This window comes from Oncorhynchus gorbuscha, linkage group LG15, assembly GCF_021184085.1.
Source record: "Oncorhynchus gorbuscha isolate QuinsamMale2020 ecotype Even-year linkage group LG15, OgorEven_v1.0, whole genome shotgun sequence".
Classification (NCBI taxonomy): Eukaryota; Metazoa; Chordata; class Actinopteri; order Salmoniformes; family Salmonidae; genus Oncorhynchus; species Oncorhynchus gorbuscha.
The window spans coordinates 18,669,082-18,687,177 of record NC_060187.1 but is presented as its reverse complement, the minus strand read 5'-3'; the positions used below and the strand labels follow the sequence as shown (position 1 = coordinate 18,687,177).

At 45.5% G+C, this 18,096-nt stretch overlaps 1 protein-coding gene across 1 annotated transcript in view; it reads left to right on the top strand.

Annotated features, from left to right (window-relative positions):
- Positions 1-18,096, top strand: part of LOC123996357 (pituitary adenylate cyclase-activating polypeptide type I receptor-like) — a 60,326-nt gene that overhangs the window by 16,409 nt on the left and 25,821 nt on the right. The window contains exon 3 of the mRNA XM_046299730.1: positions 15,286-15,390. Within this exon, the coding sequence (XP_046155686.1) occupies positions 15,286-15,390 (105 nt within the window). The remainder of the gene's footprint in view (positions 1-15,285; positions 15,391-18,096) is intronic.

The following is an 18,096-nucleotide window of genomic DNA, read 5'->3' as shown; positions in this document are numbered from 1 at the left end:
ACACTGTTTATATTCAGACATATTCCCAAACCTCTTTCTGTCACGGTTGTGTGGAGAGATGGACCAAGGCGCAGCGTGATTAAAGTTCCACATATTTATTTAAGCGAAACTTCCAAACAAAAAGAAACAAACAACGAACCGTAACATCAGAGGTGCTACATGCACTAACTCAAAACAAAATCCCACACAGCAGGTGGAGACAGGGAACCCTTCAGTATGATCCCCAATTAGAGACAACAAACCTCAGCTGCCTCTAACTGGGAACCATACCAAGAGCACCAACATAGAAATTATAAACCTAGAAAACCCCCTAGTCATGCCCTGACCTACTATACCATAGAGAACCAGAGAGTTGCGGACTCCAGCCGCACAACCTGAAACCAACTGGGGAGGGTAGGGGGGGTGATTAATGTCGGCGGCGGCTCTGGTGCAGGTCGTAGCCCCCGCCCAGACCCCGGATCCGGCCATGGTGCCGGGCTAAACGACGTGCCCATACATGGGACAAGATCGCAGACCGTCGCTGGAGGTTCCGGGCTGTTTACCGTCGCAGGAGGTTCCAGACTGTGGACCGTCGCAGGGGGTTTCTGACTGTGGACCGTCGCAGGGGGTTCCTGACTGGTGACACACACTTCAAGGTGAGTGCGTGGAACTGGCACAGGACGTACCGGACTGGGGAGACGCACTAGAGGCCTGATACGTGGAGCCGGCACAGGTGGTACCGGATTGGTGACATGCACTTCAAGGAGTGTGCGAGGAGGAGGCACAGGACGTACCGGACTGGGAAGGCGCACTGGAGGTCTAGTGCGTGGAGCCGGCACAGGTAGTACCGGACTGGGAAGGCGCACTGGAGGTCTAGTGCGAAGAGGAGACACAGGACGTACCAGACTGGGGAGGCGCACTGGAGACCAGAAGGGTGGAGCCAGCCCAAGTTGCACCAGACTGCTAACCGGATCCCCCTGGTCAGATGTTGAGCAGAACGCACTTGCACAAAATCTCCCTCATTTCACTCTCTCCTATCCTCCCCAATGCCTCGCAAACCGTCTCTGGCACTTCAGGGCGAGTGCAGAAAGCAGGCACAGGACGTACCAGGCTGGAGACACGCAATTCAGGGAGAGTGCAGGAAGCAGGCACAGGACGTACCGGGCTGGAGACACGCCCTTCAGGGAGAGTGCGAGGAGGAGACACAAGACGTACCGGACTGGGGAGGCGCACTGGAGGCCAGATGCGTGGAGCCGGCCCATGTTTCACCGGACTGATGACACGCTCCTCCAAACGCCTGCATACTCCTATCCAACTCTTGCATGCAAACGCCACATACTCCTAACCAACTCCATTCTCCGGTATCCCTCCTCACACTGTTCCATCGAAACCCAGACGGGCTCTGGTTCTCCCCTTGGGCCGACTGACCACCTCTCTATCTCCTCCCAGGTGGTCTTTGGCTCTTCCCTCTGCTCAGCCGCCAGCTCCATGTGCCCTCCCCCCAAAAAACATTATTGGAGTTTCTGTGGCCGCGGTCCCCGGCGTCGTTGCCGTCCTTCTTGCGTCCTCTGTGACTCCTGCCAAGGAAGGATCTCCTGTCCTTACATTATTTCTTCCCAGGTCCAACGTATTTTCCCCATTGTAGCACGCTGCTTGGTCCTTGGTAGGTGGGATATTCTGTCACGTTCTTGAGGAGAGACGGACTAGGGCGCAGCGGATGTTGAGTTCCAAATATTTATTATAAAGTTAAAATTAGCAAAACAAAACAATAGATCGAATAAACTAACAATGAAATGTGACTACGTGGTGCATATGCACAAAACACAAAATAATATCCCACAAACACAGGTGGGAAAAATGCTACCTAAATATGATCCCCAATTAGAGACAACGATTACCAGCTGCCTTTGATTGGGAATCATACAAATCACCAACATAGAAAAATAAACTAGAACGCCACATAGAAATAATAAACTAGAATACCCCCAGTCATGCCCTGACCTACTACACCATAGAGAAACAATGGCTCTCTATGGTCATGGCGTGACATATACAGCATCTATACGGTACAATCCAAATAAAGTGTGACCGTATCTTGCCCCCCCCCTTCCTCTCTCCATCATCTATTTTGTTTCCCTCCCTTCTGACCAGATGACCACTACAATACAGCATATTGTATCACATCATGTCCTTTCTGGAATGCAATCAGTGCAGAGATATCATATATCCCGACTGAACGTTTTGAGGGAACAATATTGTAAACAGCATTACAACAAAACCGAGAGCTATCTGTGTATGAGAAATGGAGAAATGGAAGACAAGTGCAGCCACAAAACATCTGAAAGTGGGGCCCGAGGGGAAGAGAGGAAGAGTGAAGGTCAGAGAGGAGTGAGAGAAGGAAAGATTGAAAAATAGAAGAGCACACACTTAGCTCTTTCCTCAATCTAATTCCAGCCCTCTCACAAACCAGATCAGGTGTGTACCTCTGACAATACAAACCATGTCCCTGTATTTGTACCGCCCCTCACGGGGATCATAAACTCACATGAATGTTCAGCTGATGGATTCCTGGGTCTCTGAGGTCTGGGTGATGTAATAGTGTACACAGGTCACCATGTGACCAGACTTTGGCCTTTAAAACAAGGAGGAACAGGCTGTAGTCGAATACTCTGCCTCAGCCATTAACGGTTAAGCTATGTACTATATACATGATGTTTACTATAAGATAAGTATCTCAGCAGTCTTGGAGTCTCCCCATAGATTTGATATAGTATCTGTTGTAAATCCGATGGTGATGGTGAGATATCTACTGTATAGTAAAGCTGTCACTATCACCTGTAAGTAATGGTATCCTCCCTACAGGAGACACTGTATAATCTATAATCACTGGTACTAAACACAGATACAGGCTTGGAAATACTGTATCCACCCAACCTTACATGTGAAGTCTTCAGGCTGAATCTTTCAGTGGCTTCAGCAACATTGTGTGTGTTGTGTTGTGAGGAATGTGAATGAAGAGAGAGAGAGGGAGAGGAGTCAGAGAGGAAGAGAGAGAGACTGATCATGACACAAGGCGAGACCAAGATGCAGACACAGGAGGCAAATGGTTGGAGTCTTACAATATTAATTAATCCAATATAGTAAGGCAGGAGAATGGTCGTGGACAGGCAAAAGGGTCAAACCCAGTTCAGAGTCCAAATGGTACCAATGGGCAGGCAGGAACAAGGTCAGGGCAGGCAGGAACAAGGTCAGGGCAGGCAGGAACAAGGTCGGGAAGGCAGGAACAAGGTCAGGGCAGGCAGGAACAAGGTCAGGGCAGGCAGGAACAAGGTCAGGGCAGGCAGGAACAAGGTCAGGGCAGGCAGGATGATCTGGAAGACGGGAAAGTAGTCCAGAGTCAGACAGGGGTCAAAACCGAGAGGACTAGCAAAAAGAGAATAGCAATAGGAGTACGGAAAAACACACTGGTTGACTTGACTAACATACAAGACAAACTGGCACAGAGAGACAGGAAACACAGGGATAAACACACTGGGGAAAACAAGATGAACTGGCACAGAGAGACAGGAAACACAGGGATAAATACACTGGGGGAAACAAGACAAACTGGCACAGAGGGGCAGGAAACACAGGGATAAATACACTGGGGAAAACAACATGAATTTGCACAAAGCGACAGGAAACACAGGGATAAATACACTGGGGAAAACAAGATGAACTGGCACAGAGAGACAGGAAAGACAGGGATAAATACACTGGGGAAAACAAGACGAACTGGTACAGAGGGGCAGGAAACACAGGGATAAATACACTGGGGAAAACATGATGAACTGGCACAGAGAGACAGGAAACACAGGGATAAATACACTGGGGAAAATAAGATGAACTGGCACAGAGAGACATGAAACACAGGGATAAATACACGGGGGAAAACAAGACGAACTGGCACAGAGAGACAGGAAACACAGGGATAAATACACTGGGGAAAACAAGACGAACTGGCACAGAGGGGCAGGAAACACAGGGATAAATACACTGGGGAAAACAAGATGAACTGGCACAGAGGGGCAGGAAACACAGGGATAAATACACTGGGGAAAACAAGACAAACTGGTACAGAGAGGCAGGAAACACAGGGATAAATACACTGGGGAAAACAAGATGAACTGGTACAGAGGGGCAGGAAACACAGGGATAAATACACTGGGGAAAACAAGATGAACTGGCACAGAGAGACAGGAAACACAAGGATAAATACACTGGGGAAAACATGATGAACTGGCACAGAGAGACAGGAAACACAAGGATAAATACACTGGGGAAAACAAGATAAACTGGCACAGAGAGACAGGAAACACAGGGATAAATACACTGGGGAAAACAAGCGACACCTGGAGGGGGTGGAGACAATAACTCGGACAGGTGAAACAGATCAGGGCGTGACAGATAGGGAAAAACAGGGAGAGAGGCAGAGAGAGAGAGACTGAGAGGGAGAGAGATGGAGAGAGAGGCAGAGAGAGACAGAGGGAGAGAAAGCATTACTGGGAGGGAGAGAGAGGGAGAGAGAGAGACATAGGGAGAGAGGGAGAGGGAGAGAGACTGAGAGGGAGAGAGATGGAGAGAGAGGCAGAGAGAGACAGAGGGAGATAAATAATTACTGGGAGGGAGAGAGAGGGAGAGAGAGAGACATAGGGAGAGAGGGAGAGGGAGAGGGAGAGAGATGGAGAGAGAGAGGGAGAAAGAGAGACATAGGGAGAGAGGGAGAGGGAGAGAGAGACTGAGGGAGAGAGATGGAGAGAGAGAAAAAGAGAAAGTATCACTTTATTCATCTATCCCTCCATCCTCCTCCACTGATACAGAGCAGAGTGCTAATAGCACATTATACAAGCGACCAACAGAGTATCACACACACACACACGCGCATGCACACACACACACACACACACACACACACACACACACACACACACACACACACACACACACACACACACACACACACACACACACACACACACACACACACACACACACACACACACACACACACACACACACACACACACACACACACACACACACAAAACATTATTGAAAACAGACAGGCTGAGTGCCTTTTCATTACTATAGGTGGGGTGCAATTAGCACAATGCTAAATATCTGGCTTATTTGAACATGAGGAGGTCCTCAATCCAGCCTAAAGTAGAAATAGCACAAGGCAGCAGCATGCTATCCACAGTATTCTCGAAGGTTTTAGTCCGGAAATGGCACCAGCATCTCATGTTCTCGTCTTGTTGCAATACACAAGTCAGGGTGACCCATATAATGAGAAATTAGGATCTCCATGAGGTGACCAAACCAGGTTTTAAAACAATATATTAGGCAGTTGAATCCTCTGCATGACAAACAGACATGACTCTTCATAAGCATGAAATAGCCACTGTTTGTTACATCAATCAGAAAGTGTTGTGACATCACAGCTGTGGCAACTGGTCCTGAAAATAATTCCCCAAAAGCTATACAGTGTTTTATTATGAATGAGATGTGAAGTCGTCCGTCTTTGAGCCTGTTTTAATTGATGACAGGCTGCAGGCCTTTGATGTAGAGACTGTAGTGAGAGAGAGAGAGAGAGAGAGAGAGAGAGAGAGAGAGAGAGAGAGAGAGAGAGAGAGAGAGAGAGAGAGAGAGAGATAGAGAGTTGATCCTCTCTCATTAGTGATCTCTTCCATATACCTCCTCTGGTTTGGAGCAACTGTAGACCCGCAAGGACAGCTCCTGACAGCCATGTGAGGGGAATAACAGACAGAGACATATGTGTAAGCAGCGGTCAAGGGACAGAGCTTCAAACGTCACCAACTGTTTTCAGGGCCGTAGGAAAATCTTTTTTACTCAGTTGATGACTTACTGAGCTAGTGCCTGAGAAAGAGACCCCCTGGTTCGCTGGAGTTCTGCTCAAAAGAAAGGATAAATAATTACACAAGTTGTATAAAATTATGAAGGTTAACAAAACACATTAAAGAAGACATTTGTTTGTATCATTCAGATAACAATGTTGGCTGCCTTTCAACAACAGTGAAAGGGTTCTGAAACAGAGAAAGAGAGAGGAAGATAGAGGGAGATATAGAAAGATGAGCCAGAAACCTCCCAGTGTTCATAACCATTCTGAATAGATTATCTGGTCTTGTAGACCTCCCACTAATACCAGGCGTCTCCTGCTGCCTACTCAATCAGAATTACACTGATGTCTATAATCAGTAGCACAGACTCGTATCTGCTTGTCTTCTTATTTAAACAGATGAATGCATCACATTCATGTCCCTCTCTAACCGTAGGCCTAGATTTAGTAGGTACCATAATCTCACTTTTTGTATACTGTTCATTATTTTCCTAGAGGCCCCCACACTGGCCCATTTTCTTCCTAGAGCTCCCCACACCGGCCCATTTTCTTCCTAGAGGTCCCCACACCGGCCCATTTTCTTCCTAGAGGCCCCCACACTGGCCCATTTTCTTCCTAGAGTTCCCCACACCGGCCCATCTTCTTACAAGAGGTCCCCACACCGACCCATTTTCTTCCTAGAGGCCCCCACACCGGCACATTTTCTTCCTAGAGGCCCCAACACCGGCCCATTTTCTTCCTAGAGGCCCCCACACGATCCATTTTCTTCCTAGAGGCCCCCACACTGGCCCATTTTCTTCCTAGATGCCCCCACACCGACCCATTTTCTTCCTTGAGGCCCCCACACTGGCCCATTTTCTTCCTAGAGGCCCCCATACTGTCCCATTTTCTTGCTAGAGGCCCCCACACCGGCCCATTTTCTTCCTAGAGGCTCCCACACCGGCCCATTTTCTTCCTAGAGGCCCCCACACTGGCCCATTTTCTTCCTAGAGGCCCCCATACTGGCCCATTTTCTTCCTAGAGGCCCCCACACCGGCCCATTTTCTTCCTAGAGGCCCCCATACTGGCCCATTTTCTTCCTAGAGGTCCCCACACTGACCCATTTTCTTCCTAGTGGTCCCCACACCGGCCCATTTTCTTCCTAGAGGCTCCCACACCAACCCATTTTCTTCCTAGAGGCCCCCACACCGGCCCAGTTTCTTCCTAGAGGTCCCCACACTGACCCATTTTCTTCCTAGAGGTCCCCACACCGGCCCATGTTCTTCCTAGAGGTCCCCACACCGGCCCAGTTTCTTCCTAGAGGCCCCCATACTGGCCCATTTTCTTCCTAGAGGCCCCCATACTGGCCCATTTTCTTCCTAGAGGCCCCCACACCGGCCCATTTTCTTCCTAGAGGCCCCCACACCGGCCCAGTTTCTTCCTAGAGGCCCCCACACTGGCCCATTTTCTTCCTAGAGGCACCCACACCAACCCATTTTTATCCAAATAATGATCATTTTGTGGGCAGGCCCAGTGGGATAAAAATGGACCAGCCCATCTCTTGTGTGGCTCAGATGGTAGAGCATGGTGCTTGCAACACCAGGGTTGTGTGTTCTATTCCCCCTGGGGACAGGTATGGACATTTTATGCACTCATTACTGTAAGTTGCTCTGGATAAGAATGTCTGCTAAATGACAGATGTAAATTTGCCAGAAATGCAGTTCATTTTTTGATCATTGAACAGCAATGAACATGAGAGAGTACACAGCACAGTACACATCCAGTCAAGTGTCTTCTCACCTTACTCGTTCATGAATGACAACCCACAAGTGACCAGTTATGTAGAGGGGATACTTCCAAGAGAGCTACTGTATGTTTGTAGTTATGAATCCTAAATGAGTCCAACAGAGAAACAATAATCAGGGATAACGTTCCCACCTCCACCCTCTGTCCCTCCCCCAACACCCCCCCATGCTCTCATTATACTATCAACAAAGTTTATATATATATTTTTTCTCTCTCTCTCTCTCTCTCTCTCTCTCTCTCTCTCTCTCTCTCTCTCTCTCTCTCTCTCTCTCTCTCTCTCTCTCTCTCTCTCTCTCTCTCTCTCTCTCTCTCTCTCTCTCTCTCTCTCTCTCTCTCTCTCAATTTAATTCAAGGGGCTTTACTGTCATGGGAAACATGTGTTAACATTGCCAAAACAAGTGAGGTAGATAATATACAAAAGTGAAATAAACTATAAAAATGTACAGTAAACATTACACATACAGACGTTTCAAAACAATAATGTCATATTATATATATATGCAGTGTTGTAGCAATGTACAAATGGTTAAAGAACACACAGGAAAATAAATAAGCATAAATATGGGTTGTATTTACAATGGTGTTTGTTCTTCACTGGTTGCCCTTTTCTTGTGGCAACAGGTCACAAATCTTGCTGCTGTGATGGCACACTGTGGAATTTCACCCGGTAGATATGGGAGTTTATTCAAATTGGGTTTGTTTTCAAATTCTTTGTTGATCTGTGTAATCTGAGGGAAATATGTGTCTCTAATATGGTCATACATTAGGCAGGAGGTTAGGAAGTGCAGCTCAGTTTCCACCTCATTTTGTGGGCAGTGTGCACATAGCCTGTCTTCTCTTGAGAGCCATGTCTGCCTTCGGTGGCCTTTCTCAATAGCAAGGCTATGCTCACTGAGTCTGTACATAGTCAAAGTTGTCCTTATGTTTGGGTCAGTCACAGTGGTCAGGTATTCTGCCACATTGTACTCTCTGTTTAGGGCCAAATAGCGTTCTTGTTTGCTCGTTTTTTTTTTGTTCATTCTTTCCAATGTGTCAAGTAATTATCTTTTTGTTTTCTCATGATTTGGTTGGGTCTAATTGTACTGCTGTCCTGGGGCTCTGTGGGGCATGTTTGTGTTTCAGAACAGAGCCCCATGACCAGCTTGCTTAGGGGAATCTTCTCCAGGTTCATCTCTCTGTAGGTGATGGCTTTGTTATGGAAGGTTTGGGAATCGCTTCCTTTTAGGTGGTTATAGAATTTAACGGCTCTTTTCTGGATTATGATAATTAGTGGGTATCGGCCTAATTCTGCTCTGCATGCATTATTTGGTGTTCTACGTTGTACACAGAGGATATTTTTGCAGAATTCTGCATGCAGAGTCTCAATTTGGTGTTTGTCCCATTTTGTGAAGTCTTGGTTGGTGAGCAGACCCCAGACCTCACAACCATAAAGGGCAATGGGCTCTATGACTGATTCAAGTATTTTTAGCCAGATCCTAATTGGTATGTTGAATGTTATGTTCTTTTTGATGGCATAGAATGCCCTTCTTGCCTTCTCTCTCAGATCGTTCACAGCTTTGTGGAAGTTACCTGTGGAGCTGATGTTTAGGCCAAGGTATGTATAGTTTTCTTGTGTGCTCTAGGGCAATGGTGTCTAGATGGAATTTGTATTTGTGGTCCTGGCGAATGGACCTTTTTTGGAACACCATTATTTTGGTCTTACTGAGAGTTACTGTCCGTGCCCAGGTCTTGTAGAATCTGTGCATAATATCTAGGTGCTGCTATAGTCCCTCCTTGGTTGGTGACAGAAGCACCAGATCATCAGCAAACAGTAGACATTTGACTTCAGATTCTAGTAGTCTGAGGCCGGGTACTGCAGACCTTTCTAGTGCCCGTGCCAATTCATTGATATGTATGTTGAAGAGGGTGGGGCTTAAGCTGCATCCTTGTCTCACCCCACGGCCCTGTGGGAGGAAATGTGTGTTTTTTGCCTCACAGTTGTTGTTTGTGTACATGGATTTTATAATGTTGTATGTTTTACCCCCTACACCACTTTCCATCTATTTTTATAACAGACTCTCATGCCAAATTGAGTTGAAGGCTTTTTTGAAATCACCAAAGCATGAGAAGACTTGCCTTTGTTTTGGTTTATTTGGTTGTCAATTAGGGTGTGCAGGGTGAATACATGGTCTGTTGTACTGTAATTTGATAAAAAGCCAATTTTACATTTGCTCATTACATTGTTTTCATTGAGGAAATGTATGTGTCTACTGTTAATGATAATGCAGAGGATTTTCCCAAGGTTGCTGTTGACGCATATCCCACGGTAGTTATTGGGGTCAAATTTGTCTCCACTTTTGTGGATTGGGGTGATCAGTCCTTGGTTCCAAATATTGGGGAAGATGCCAGAGCTAAGGATGATGTTAAAGAGTTTTAGTATAGCCAATTGGAATTTGTTGTCTGTATATTTGATAATTTCATCAAGGATACCATCAACACCACGGGCCTTCTTGGGTTGGAGGGTTTTTATTTTGTCCTGTAGCTCATTCAAGGTCATTGGAGAATCCAGTGGGTTCTGGTAGTCTTTAATTGTTAATTCTAAGATTGGTATTTGATTCTGTATATGTTTTTGCTCTTTATTCTTTGTTATAGAGCCAAAAAGATTGGAGAAGTGGTTTACCCATACATCTCCATTTTGGATAGATAATTCTTCGTGTTGTTGTTTGTTTAGTGTTTTTCCAATTTTCCCAGAAGTGGTTAGAGTCTATGGATTCTTCAATTACTTTGCGCTGATTTCTGACGTGCTGTTCCTTATTTTTCCGTAGTATACTTCTGTATTGTTTTAGTGATTCACCATAGTGAAGGTGTAGACTCAGGTTTTCCGGGTCTCCATGTTTTTGGTTGGACAGGTTTCTCAATTTCTTTCTTTGATTTTTGCATTCTTCATCAAACCATTTGTCATTGTTCATTTTCTTAGGTTTTCTATTTGAGATTTTTAGATTTGATAGGGAAGCTGAGAGGTCAAATATACTGTTAAGATTTTCTACTGCCAAGTTTACACCTTCACTATTATAGTGGAACGTTTTACCCATGAAATTGTCTAAATCCTGTCACACACATAGGCATACAGAGGATCATCTTCCTCCTCCCTGATCTTGACCTCTTTGGAGTCTCCATTAAACTGTATCTAAGTAATGGCAGAAGTAGATGCAATGGCAGAAGTAGATGGAATGGCAATAGTCTATTCAACTTTGACTATTACACTGTGTTACTGGCTACAGATTTTACCAGCTAATTAGCCTTTTCAATTACCTTTCAGGTCTTATTCATTATTTTAAAAAATTCTATAAGTGTTCTGCTCTCAAAAGAGACGTTGTGCCCGGTTGCCAGGAGGTGATAACCATATAGATGAACAGATCTCAACATTGCATCTGTGCCATTGTCTGTGACATTTTACATGAACATTTTGGTCATTTAGCAGACGGTCCAATCCAGAGCAATTTACACTTAGTGCATTCATCTTCAGATAGCTAGGTGGGACAACCACATATCACAGTCATAGTAAGTACATTGTTCCTCAATAAAGAAGCAAAGTCAGAGCTAGTAAGGGGGAAAAAGTCAAGTGCGAATGTTAGTTCACAAAAGGCTTTTATTCAATGTTTTTCTCGGGGTTGGGGGGAGGGGTTGTGAAGGGGGGTGCTTTGGGATTATTTAAGATACTCTTTATAGAGGTAGGGTTTCAGATGTGTTTGTAAGATGGGCAGGGACTCTGCTGTCCTAGCTTCAGGGGGAAGCTGGTTCCACCATTGGGGTGCCAGGACAGAGTAGAGTTTGGACTGGGCTGTGGGAGCTTCCCTCTCGTAGGGGTGGGAGAGCAACGAGACCAGAGGTGCCAGAACAGAGAACTTGGGTTGGGATGTAGAGTGTGAGCATGAAGATAGGCAGTTCCTCTTGCTGCTCCCTAGGCAAGGACCAACATGGGCAGCGCCAGCGAGGCTATCGCCATTTTAAAGTAGTCAATCTATTCTTATTTTGATGTGTAAAGCTAATACTGGTGATTTACTGCCCCCTACAGTGCTGGAGTATTGAACCAAATATTTTGTCTCATTCCTTTATTGATGACAGTGATAGCTTAAAGCCATTTACAAACTAGGCAAAACAATATTACAGTTTTTTCGATTGCTAAACGACAGTGGAAACAACTGGAGTCACATGTGCAAAACTCTAACTACAGTCTGCACAGCGGCAGTTCATGTGGACCAAACTCTAGTTCGCTTTTCATTGCTTGAACACAGTTTTCAAAACTCTACACACTTATCCCATGACTTTAACCACAACTTGCACAACACTGTGGATTTACAGCACTTTGTTCAAATGCTAACACACTGCAGTCAAAACTGTGAACCACACATTCAAAACGGAATAGATTTCAGCCTTGTGCCTTTCAAACACTGCTGATTGCAATTTCAGCTGAAAGGCTAAGCAGGTGTCTTGTTTTAGACTTGTTAGTGAACACACACACATATTACAGTATATATAGGTAGAGCTCAGAAAGACTCATTTTGGAAATGGAACAAGGAAGATGGGTTCGTGGAGGGAGAAGGGTGGCAGGGAGAGGGTGGATGCGTGGAGGAAGACAAAGAAGACAAAGAGCTGTTATTTCAGATGAAATAAGGGCTACACTTATAGACCATGTCGTGAACCATGGTCTCTCATTGAGAGAGGCAGGGTTGAGGGTGCAACCCAATCTGCAAAGAATGAAAACATTACAGGAATCTATTTTGTATTGCAATTATAGAATATTTACACAGATATATATTACAGTTTGACTGTAAAATATATTTTTACAACAGGACTCAAAGGCTGTCCCCAACAGGGGGAAGAGGAAAAATATTTTCAGATGCGCAGGAAAATGCTATTGTTGACATGGTTGTTGTCAACAATGCAATAAAACTGCGGGAGATTCAAGATAGAGTGCTGGCTGATAATGATATATTTGAAAATGCTAATTCTGTCAGCACAACAACTATTGCTCAAGTCCTAAAGAAACACCAAGTTACAATGAAACAGTTATACACTGTACCGTTCGAGAGAAACAGTGAACGGGTAAAAGAGATACCAATATGTCCAGGTAAGACGTCTGAGGTTACGTACACAGCTATACAAAATATATACAGTAAAAAAAACACTAGCATTTCTACAGTAAAACTGTGCACTTACTGTTTTCAGAGAGTAATGGAGGTGGAAGCACTGGAAAGACCACATTCATTTGTATTTATCGATGAAGCTGGATTTAACCTTGCCAAAACACGGCGCAGAGGAAGGAATGTTATAGGTCAAAGGGCCACTGTGGAGGTTCCAGGCCAAAGGGGGGGAAATATCACCATGTGTGCTGTAATGACCAATGATGGTTTGCTTCTCAACACACCACTCATTGGCCCATACAACACAGAAAGGCTTATAGCTTTCCTAGAACAGCTCTATGCTCAGCTAGTGCCAGCAGAACAGGGGGAGCCAGTAAGAAACCCCCAAGTTTTTGTCATAGTTTGCGATAACGTTGCTTTTCACCACTCTGCAGCTGTCACAGATTGGTTTGCAGCACATCACAGATGTATGGTTTTGTACCTGCCTGCATATTCACCCTTCCTCAACCCAATAGAGGAGTTTTTCTCTGCCTGGAGGTGGAAAGTGTTTGGTCACCACCCACATGACCAAATGTCTCTTTTGGAAGCCATGCGTGCCGGATGTGAGGACACGAGTCCAGAGGACTGCCAGGGATGGATAAGGCACTCCAGAAGGTTCTTCCCCAGGTGCATGGCAAGAGAAAACATTAGATGTGATGTTGAAAACCTGTGGCCTGATGCTAGAGAGAGGCAGGATTAGCCCCTCAATTATTTGTTCGAATTACAGTATGTACTTTTAGTTTCTACCTTTTGTTTCTCATTACTGTAATTCCGTATATTACTACAGACTATTGAAGCAAACTGCTAATTTTCATTTACCTTAAAGAATTGTTATGTTCTAAAAATGTTAATAAATCATGTGAAAGAATGTCACTCTTTTCTTTGAAGAAAATATTACTTTGTATGAAGTCACTGAAATTGTTCAAACTGTAAAGATGAAAAGTTTGCATTTTCTGTATTGGTGTTTGATGCTAGTGTTTTTACTCTCAGTGTGTTCTGAGTGACAGTGTGTGTTATCTCAGTGAGGGTTGTGCATAGTGTTTGGCTGCACTGAGCGTGTTTTGAGCCATGTGTTAAGAGTTGTGTTGCTTGGAATGAGTTTTGCAGGTGATGTGAACTGTTTAGCTCAGGTGACTGTTGGTAGTGCAGACTGTAGTTAGAGTTATGCACATGTGACTCCAGTTGTGCCCACTGTCGTTTAGCAATAGAAAAAAAACTGTAAGAAGACAATGCTCTGATCATTAGCTGATTGCTCCCAACCAGTGTTGGGGGTAACGTGTTACAAAATTAACGAGTTACGTAACCAGATTACTTTTATGATTAACGGAGTATAGTACAGTGTTACTTTTTCACATTGGGTAATATTATTACAGTTACTTTGTCAAACAACGCGTGTATTCGTTCAGTCTCTCTCTAGTCATGATTTAAAAAAAAATAATCTCACAGTATCAACTTTGCTGTGCGCTCAAGCCTTCTTTTTACAGTCTACGGCTCAAGTCAACTAGTCAGCAGTGGGCCTGTAGGTGCACTTGATTTGCCCTCTGTGCCTGCCGGGTAGACGGAGTTCTACCTTCAGACATATGAAATGGATCAAAATGGGACACTTTTCCTTCCCAGCACGAGGGCTGCTGAATAAAGTGTACCGACAATTAACAGCACAAAACCTTAACATATTTTTAGGAAAGCAAGGATTTATCCAGCGTTGTTTTTACATAAATGTTTGGAGATCGACCAGTCGATCCCGATCGACGGGTTGGTGACAACTGTTGTAAAGTAACAAGGTATTTTTGTTAACTCTAACAAGTAATATGTAATATATAACTTTTTAAAGTAACTAATACCCAACATTGCTCCCAACCCATAGGACTCCACCCATAGGAATCCCCACCCAGTTGATGACTTTAAAATTGTGAAAGCCCTCAATGGCAATTTCCATGCAAAAACTGCTTATTTCCAAGTAAGGATCTCTATACATTTTCTCTGTGATGATGACACACTGTCAATCATTTCCCTGTTCCTCCAATTCTACTGTGATCTACTGTCTCTTAGAGTTCACAGTGGACCCATCAAACACGGCACAAATCCGCTATTCGTCTAGCTTGCATACAGAAAGTGACACACTGTGTTAACATCTGCTCTTTCTGCCTCCTGTGTGTGTTGCGCATACATCCATGCATGTGTGTGAGTCTCTCATGGTGTCTTATGGAGTGGGATGAGATCAGGATGCTAAGATCCATGCCTCCTGTGTGTGTGTGTGTGTGTGTGTGTGTGTGTGTGTGTGTGTGTGTGTGTGTGTGTGTGTGTGTGTGTGTGTGTGTGTGTGTGTGTGTGTGTGTGTGTGTGTGTGTGTGTGTGTGTGTGTGTGTGTGTGTGTGTGTGTGTGTGTGTGTGTGTGTGTGTGTGTGTGTGTGTGTGTGTGTGTGTGTGTGTGTGCGCGCGCCTGCGTACCTGTGTGTGTGCCAGGGTGTCGTACAGAGTGGGATGAGATCAGATGCTGGTCACGGGCTGAGGTGGGCCAGATTGTCAACGTCTCCTGCTCAGACGTCTCCCAGCTCTTCGCAAACAAAGGTAATGTAACATCTCACCTTTAACCTTTAACTTGACCTTTGACCTTTTGATATATGAGTGGTTTGTTCCTGGGCATGCCTCTGCTTGCTCTTTGCTGATGTAAAAAGTGCTTGGTAAATAAATGTGATTGATTTATTGATTGACCTTTGAACCAAGCCTAGACCCACTCAGCTCAGTGGGGAGAAGTTTATATAGCCAGAGCCACTCAAGCTTCTGAAGAGGTGAAAGGGAGGACGTCAGTGTGTATTTTTCCTGTTCAATACATTGATGTATGTGGAAGGATCAGAGTGGAAAGCTTCTACAGTTTAGTACTGCTATTAAAGTTGCTATTTCGGGTAATTTATAAAGCATACAAACACCATAGAAACTATTCTATCAGTTAAAGTATAACACAACTGAGTAGTCAAGTGTTTGTTAAGTATCCCTGGGGATCTATGTTATGGTCTTAGAAACAAGAAGTCATTCTAAGATCATTCAAGACAGAGGATTACATGAATTCCTTCCCATCCTGAAGGAAACGTGGCATGTTTATATAGGCTATGACATCCTCCTCCCCTCCTCAGCCCCAGCCCCAGCCATAGCCAGCTGGCTACCCTAAAGAAAACATACACAGCCATAGCCTCTCTCATGGCTCGTAAAATGGTTGACATTAGATAAGGCGTGTAAATGAAACATGTTCATCACATTCACAGAGACACATAGCTGTGTTCGTGTGTTTTATGTTCTGAAAATGACTGAGAAGAGAGAGAGAGAGAGAGAGAGAGAGAGAGAGAGAGAGAGAGAGAGAGAGAGAGAGAGAGAGAGAGAGAGAGAGAGAGAGAGAGAGACTTTTTTTATTGAAACATTCTTAATTCATTTAAAACTCACCCCCCCACTCCTAAAATAAAAAAAATAAATAAAAATATATCCTATACTGCATACATGTACCATACTCACCTTTCCATCTACCACATGATACAAATCATCATACACAAAAACCCTCTCCTACAACCGTATATCCAAAACATCTTCCCCAGCAATACAGACAGCCCCCCCAACACACCATATCTCCTCAAACATCTCCACACATTTGATCATTTTATAGAACTCAAACTCAACCCTAAGGCGCGCAGAGACCATCCCATTAAACAGTAGTAAAGGGTCTGTTATCCCCCCACCTTTGACCCTGTTCCTCCTTGTTAGCCAAATAGCTAACTTTGCCTGAGCAAACAGAAAATTCAACAAAACACATTTTTCTTTCTCCTTACTCGAATACCTGTATCCCATTATAAACATCCCAATAGCAAAAACCACCCCAACCTGTCACACAGACATTCCAACAAAGACATTAATGGCATTAACCTGGTGCACACAGAAAACACATGAATTACAGTTTCTTTCATTTGACAGAAAGGACACCCCTGCCCAATTCCCAGATCAACCCGTGCCAACCAGCTGTTAGTGGCCAGGGCTCCATGAAGAACCCTCCACTGGAGGTCCCCTGACCTCTTTGGTACTGGGGGTTTGTAGAGCGCCCTCCATCTAAAACCCACCATACTCTCCGCCCCACATACCCCCTGCCACTGATGTGCCTTCACTCCTGTTAGGCTTCTAATGCTCCTCACCTTAACGCAGAGGTTGTAGAGGGCTTTACCTCCCACCCCCTCAAACTCCCCCAGGCTCGGAGTGTTAAAATCTAACAAGTCCTCCAGACCCCCTTGCCAGTCTCCAGTCTCTGCCGTCACCTGCAGTGGCGGGAACATTGGTGGCCCCTCTCCCTTTGGCCTCTCAAACACCCCCCTTACCTGCTCAGACAGTGCCTCCTGGACCTCCTCCAGGAATCTCTCCAGCAGCCTAAGAGACGTTATTCCTGTTTGTTGCGCCAAGACCTCCGGGGTTTTCCACCCCTCCTCTGCCAGCAGTCTCAGGTCACCCAGCCTTTGTAAACCCCCTGCCATCAGTTGCCTCTGCAGGGTGGCCGACTGAACCGATCTCAAAGGGATGGCTGGGTTGTGGAAGATGGGCTCCTCCCACACCCACTGCCCAGGCTCCACACCCCCTTCTCGTGTGGGCCTTAGCAGCTGCCAGGCCCTCAGCACTGCAGAGTAAAACTCTGAGAGACCTGCTGTACTCAGCCTCTCCAGCTTCATGAGGAACAGCTGCCGGTCCAACCCTAATCCGCCAGCTCTCCTCAGCAGCGCGCATGCTGGTTCCCTCCAGCCAACATCAGTGTGGTACAGCAGTCTCTGCACCGCCTTTAGTCGGAAAGCAGCCATCCTGCTCTCCAGTTCCACCAGGCCCTGTCCTCCTTCGTGGACGGTCATGTACAAAACTGCTGCCTTCAGCCAGTGATGTCCCGACCAAAAAAAGTCCACCAGCTTGCGTTGCAGGTCTGCAAGCAGACCGGTGGGGGGGTTGAGGACAGCCAGTTTATGCCACAAGGAAGATGCCACCAGGTTGTTGATTATCAGCACCCTCCCTCTATATGACACTTGGGACAGGGGCCACCTCCACCTGGCCAGTCTTGACACCACTGCCTGTGTCAGCCCCTCCCAGTTCTTGCTGACCCACCTCTCCGAGCCCAGGTACACCCCCAACACTTTAAGCCCTTCACAACCCCACTGCAAACCCCCTGGAAGCAGAGGAGGAGCCCTATCCCCCATGCCCCACATAACAGAGCTTTGCTCTTTCCCCAGTTTACCTTAGCTGATGAAGCTCCCTCATACA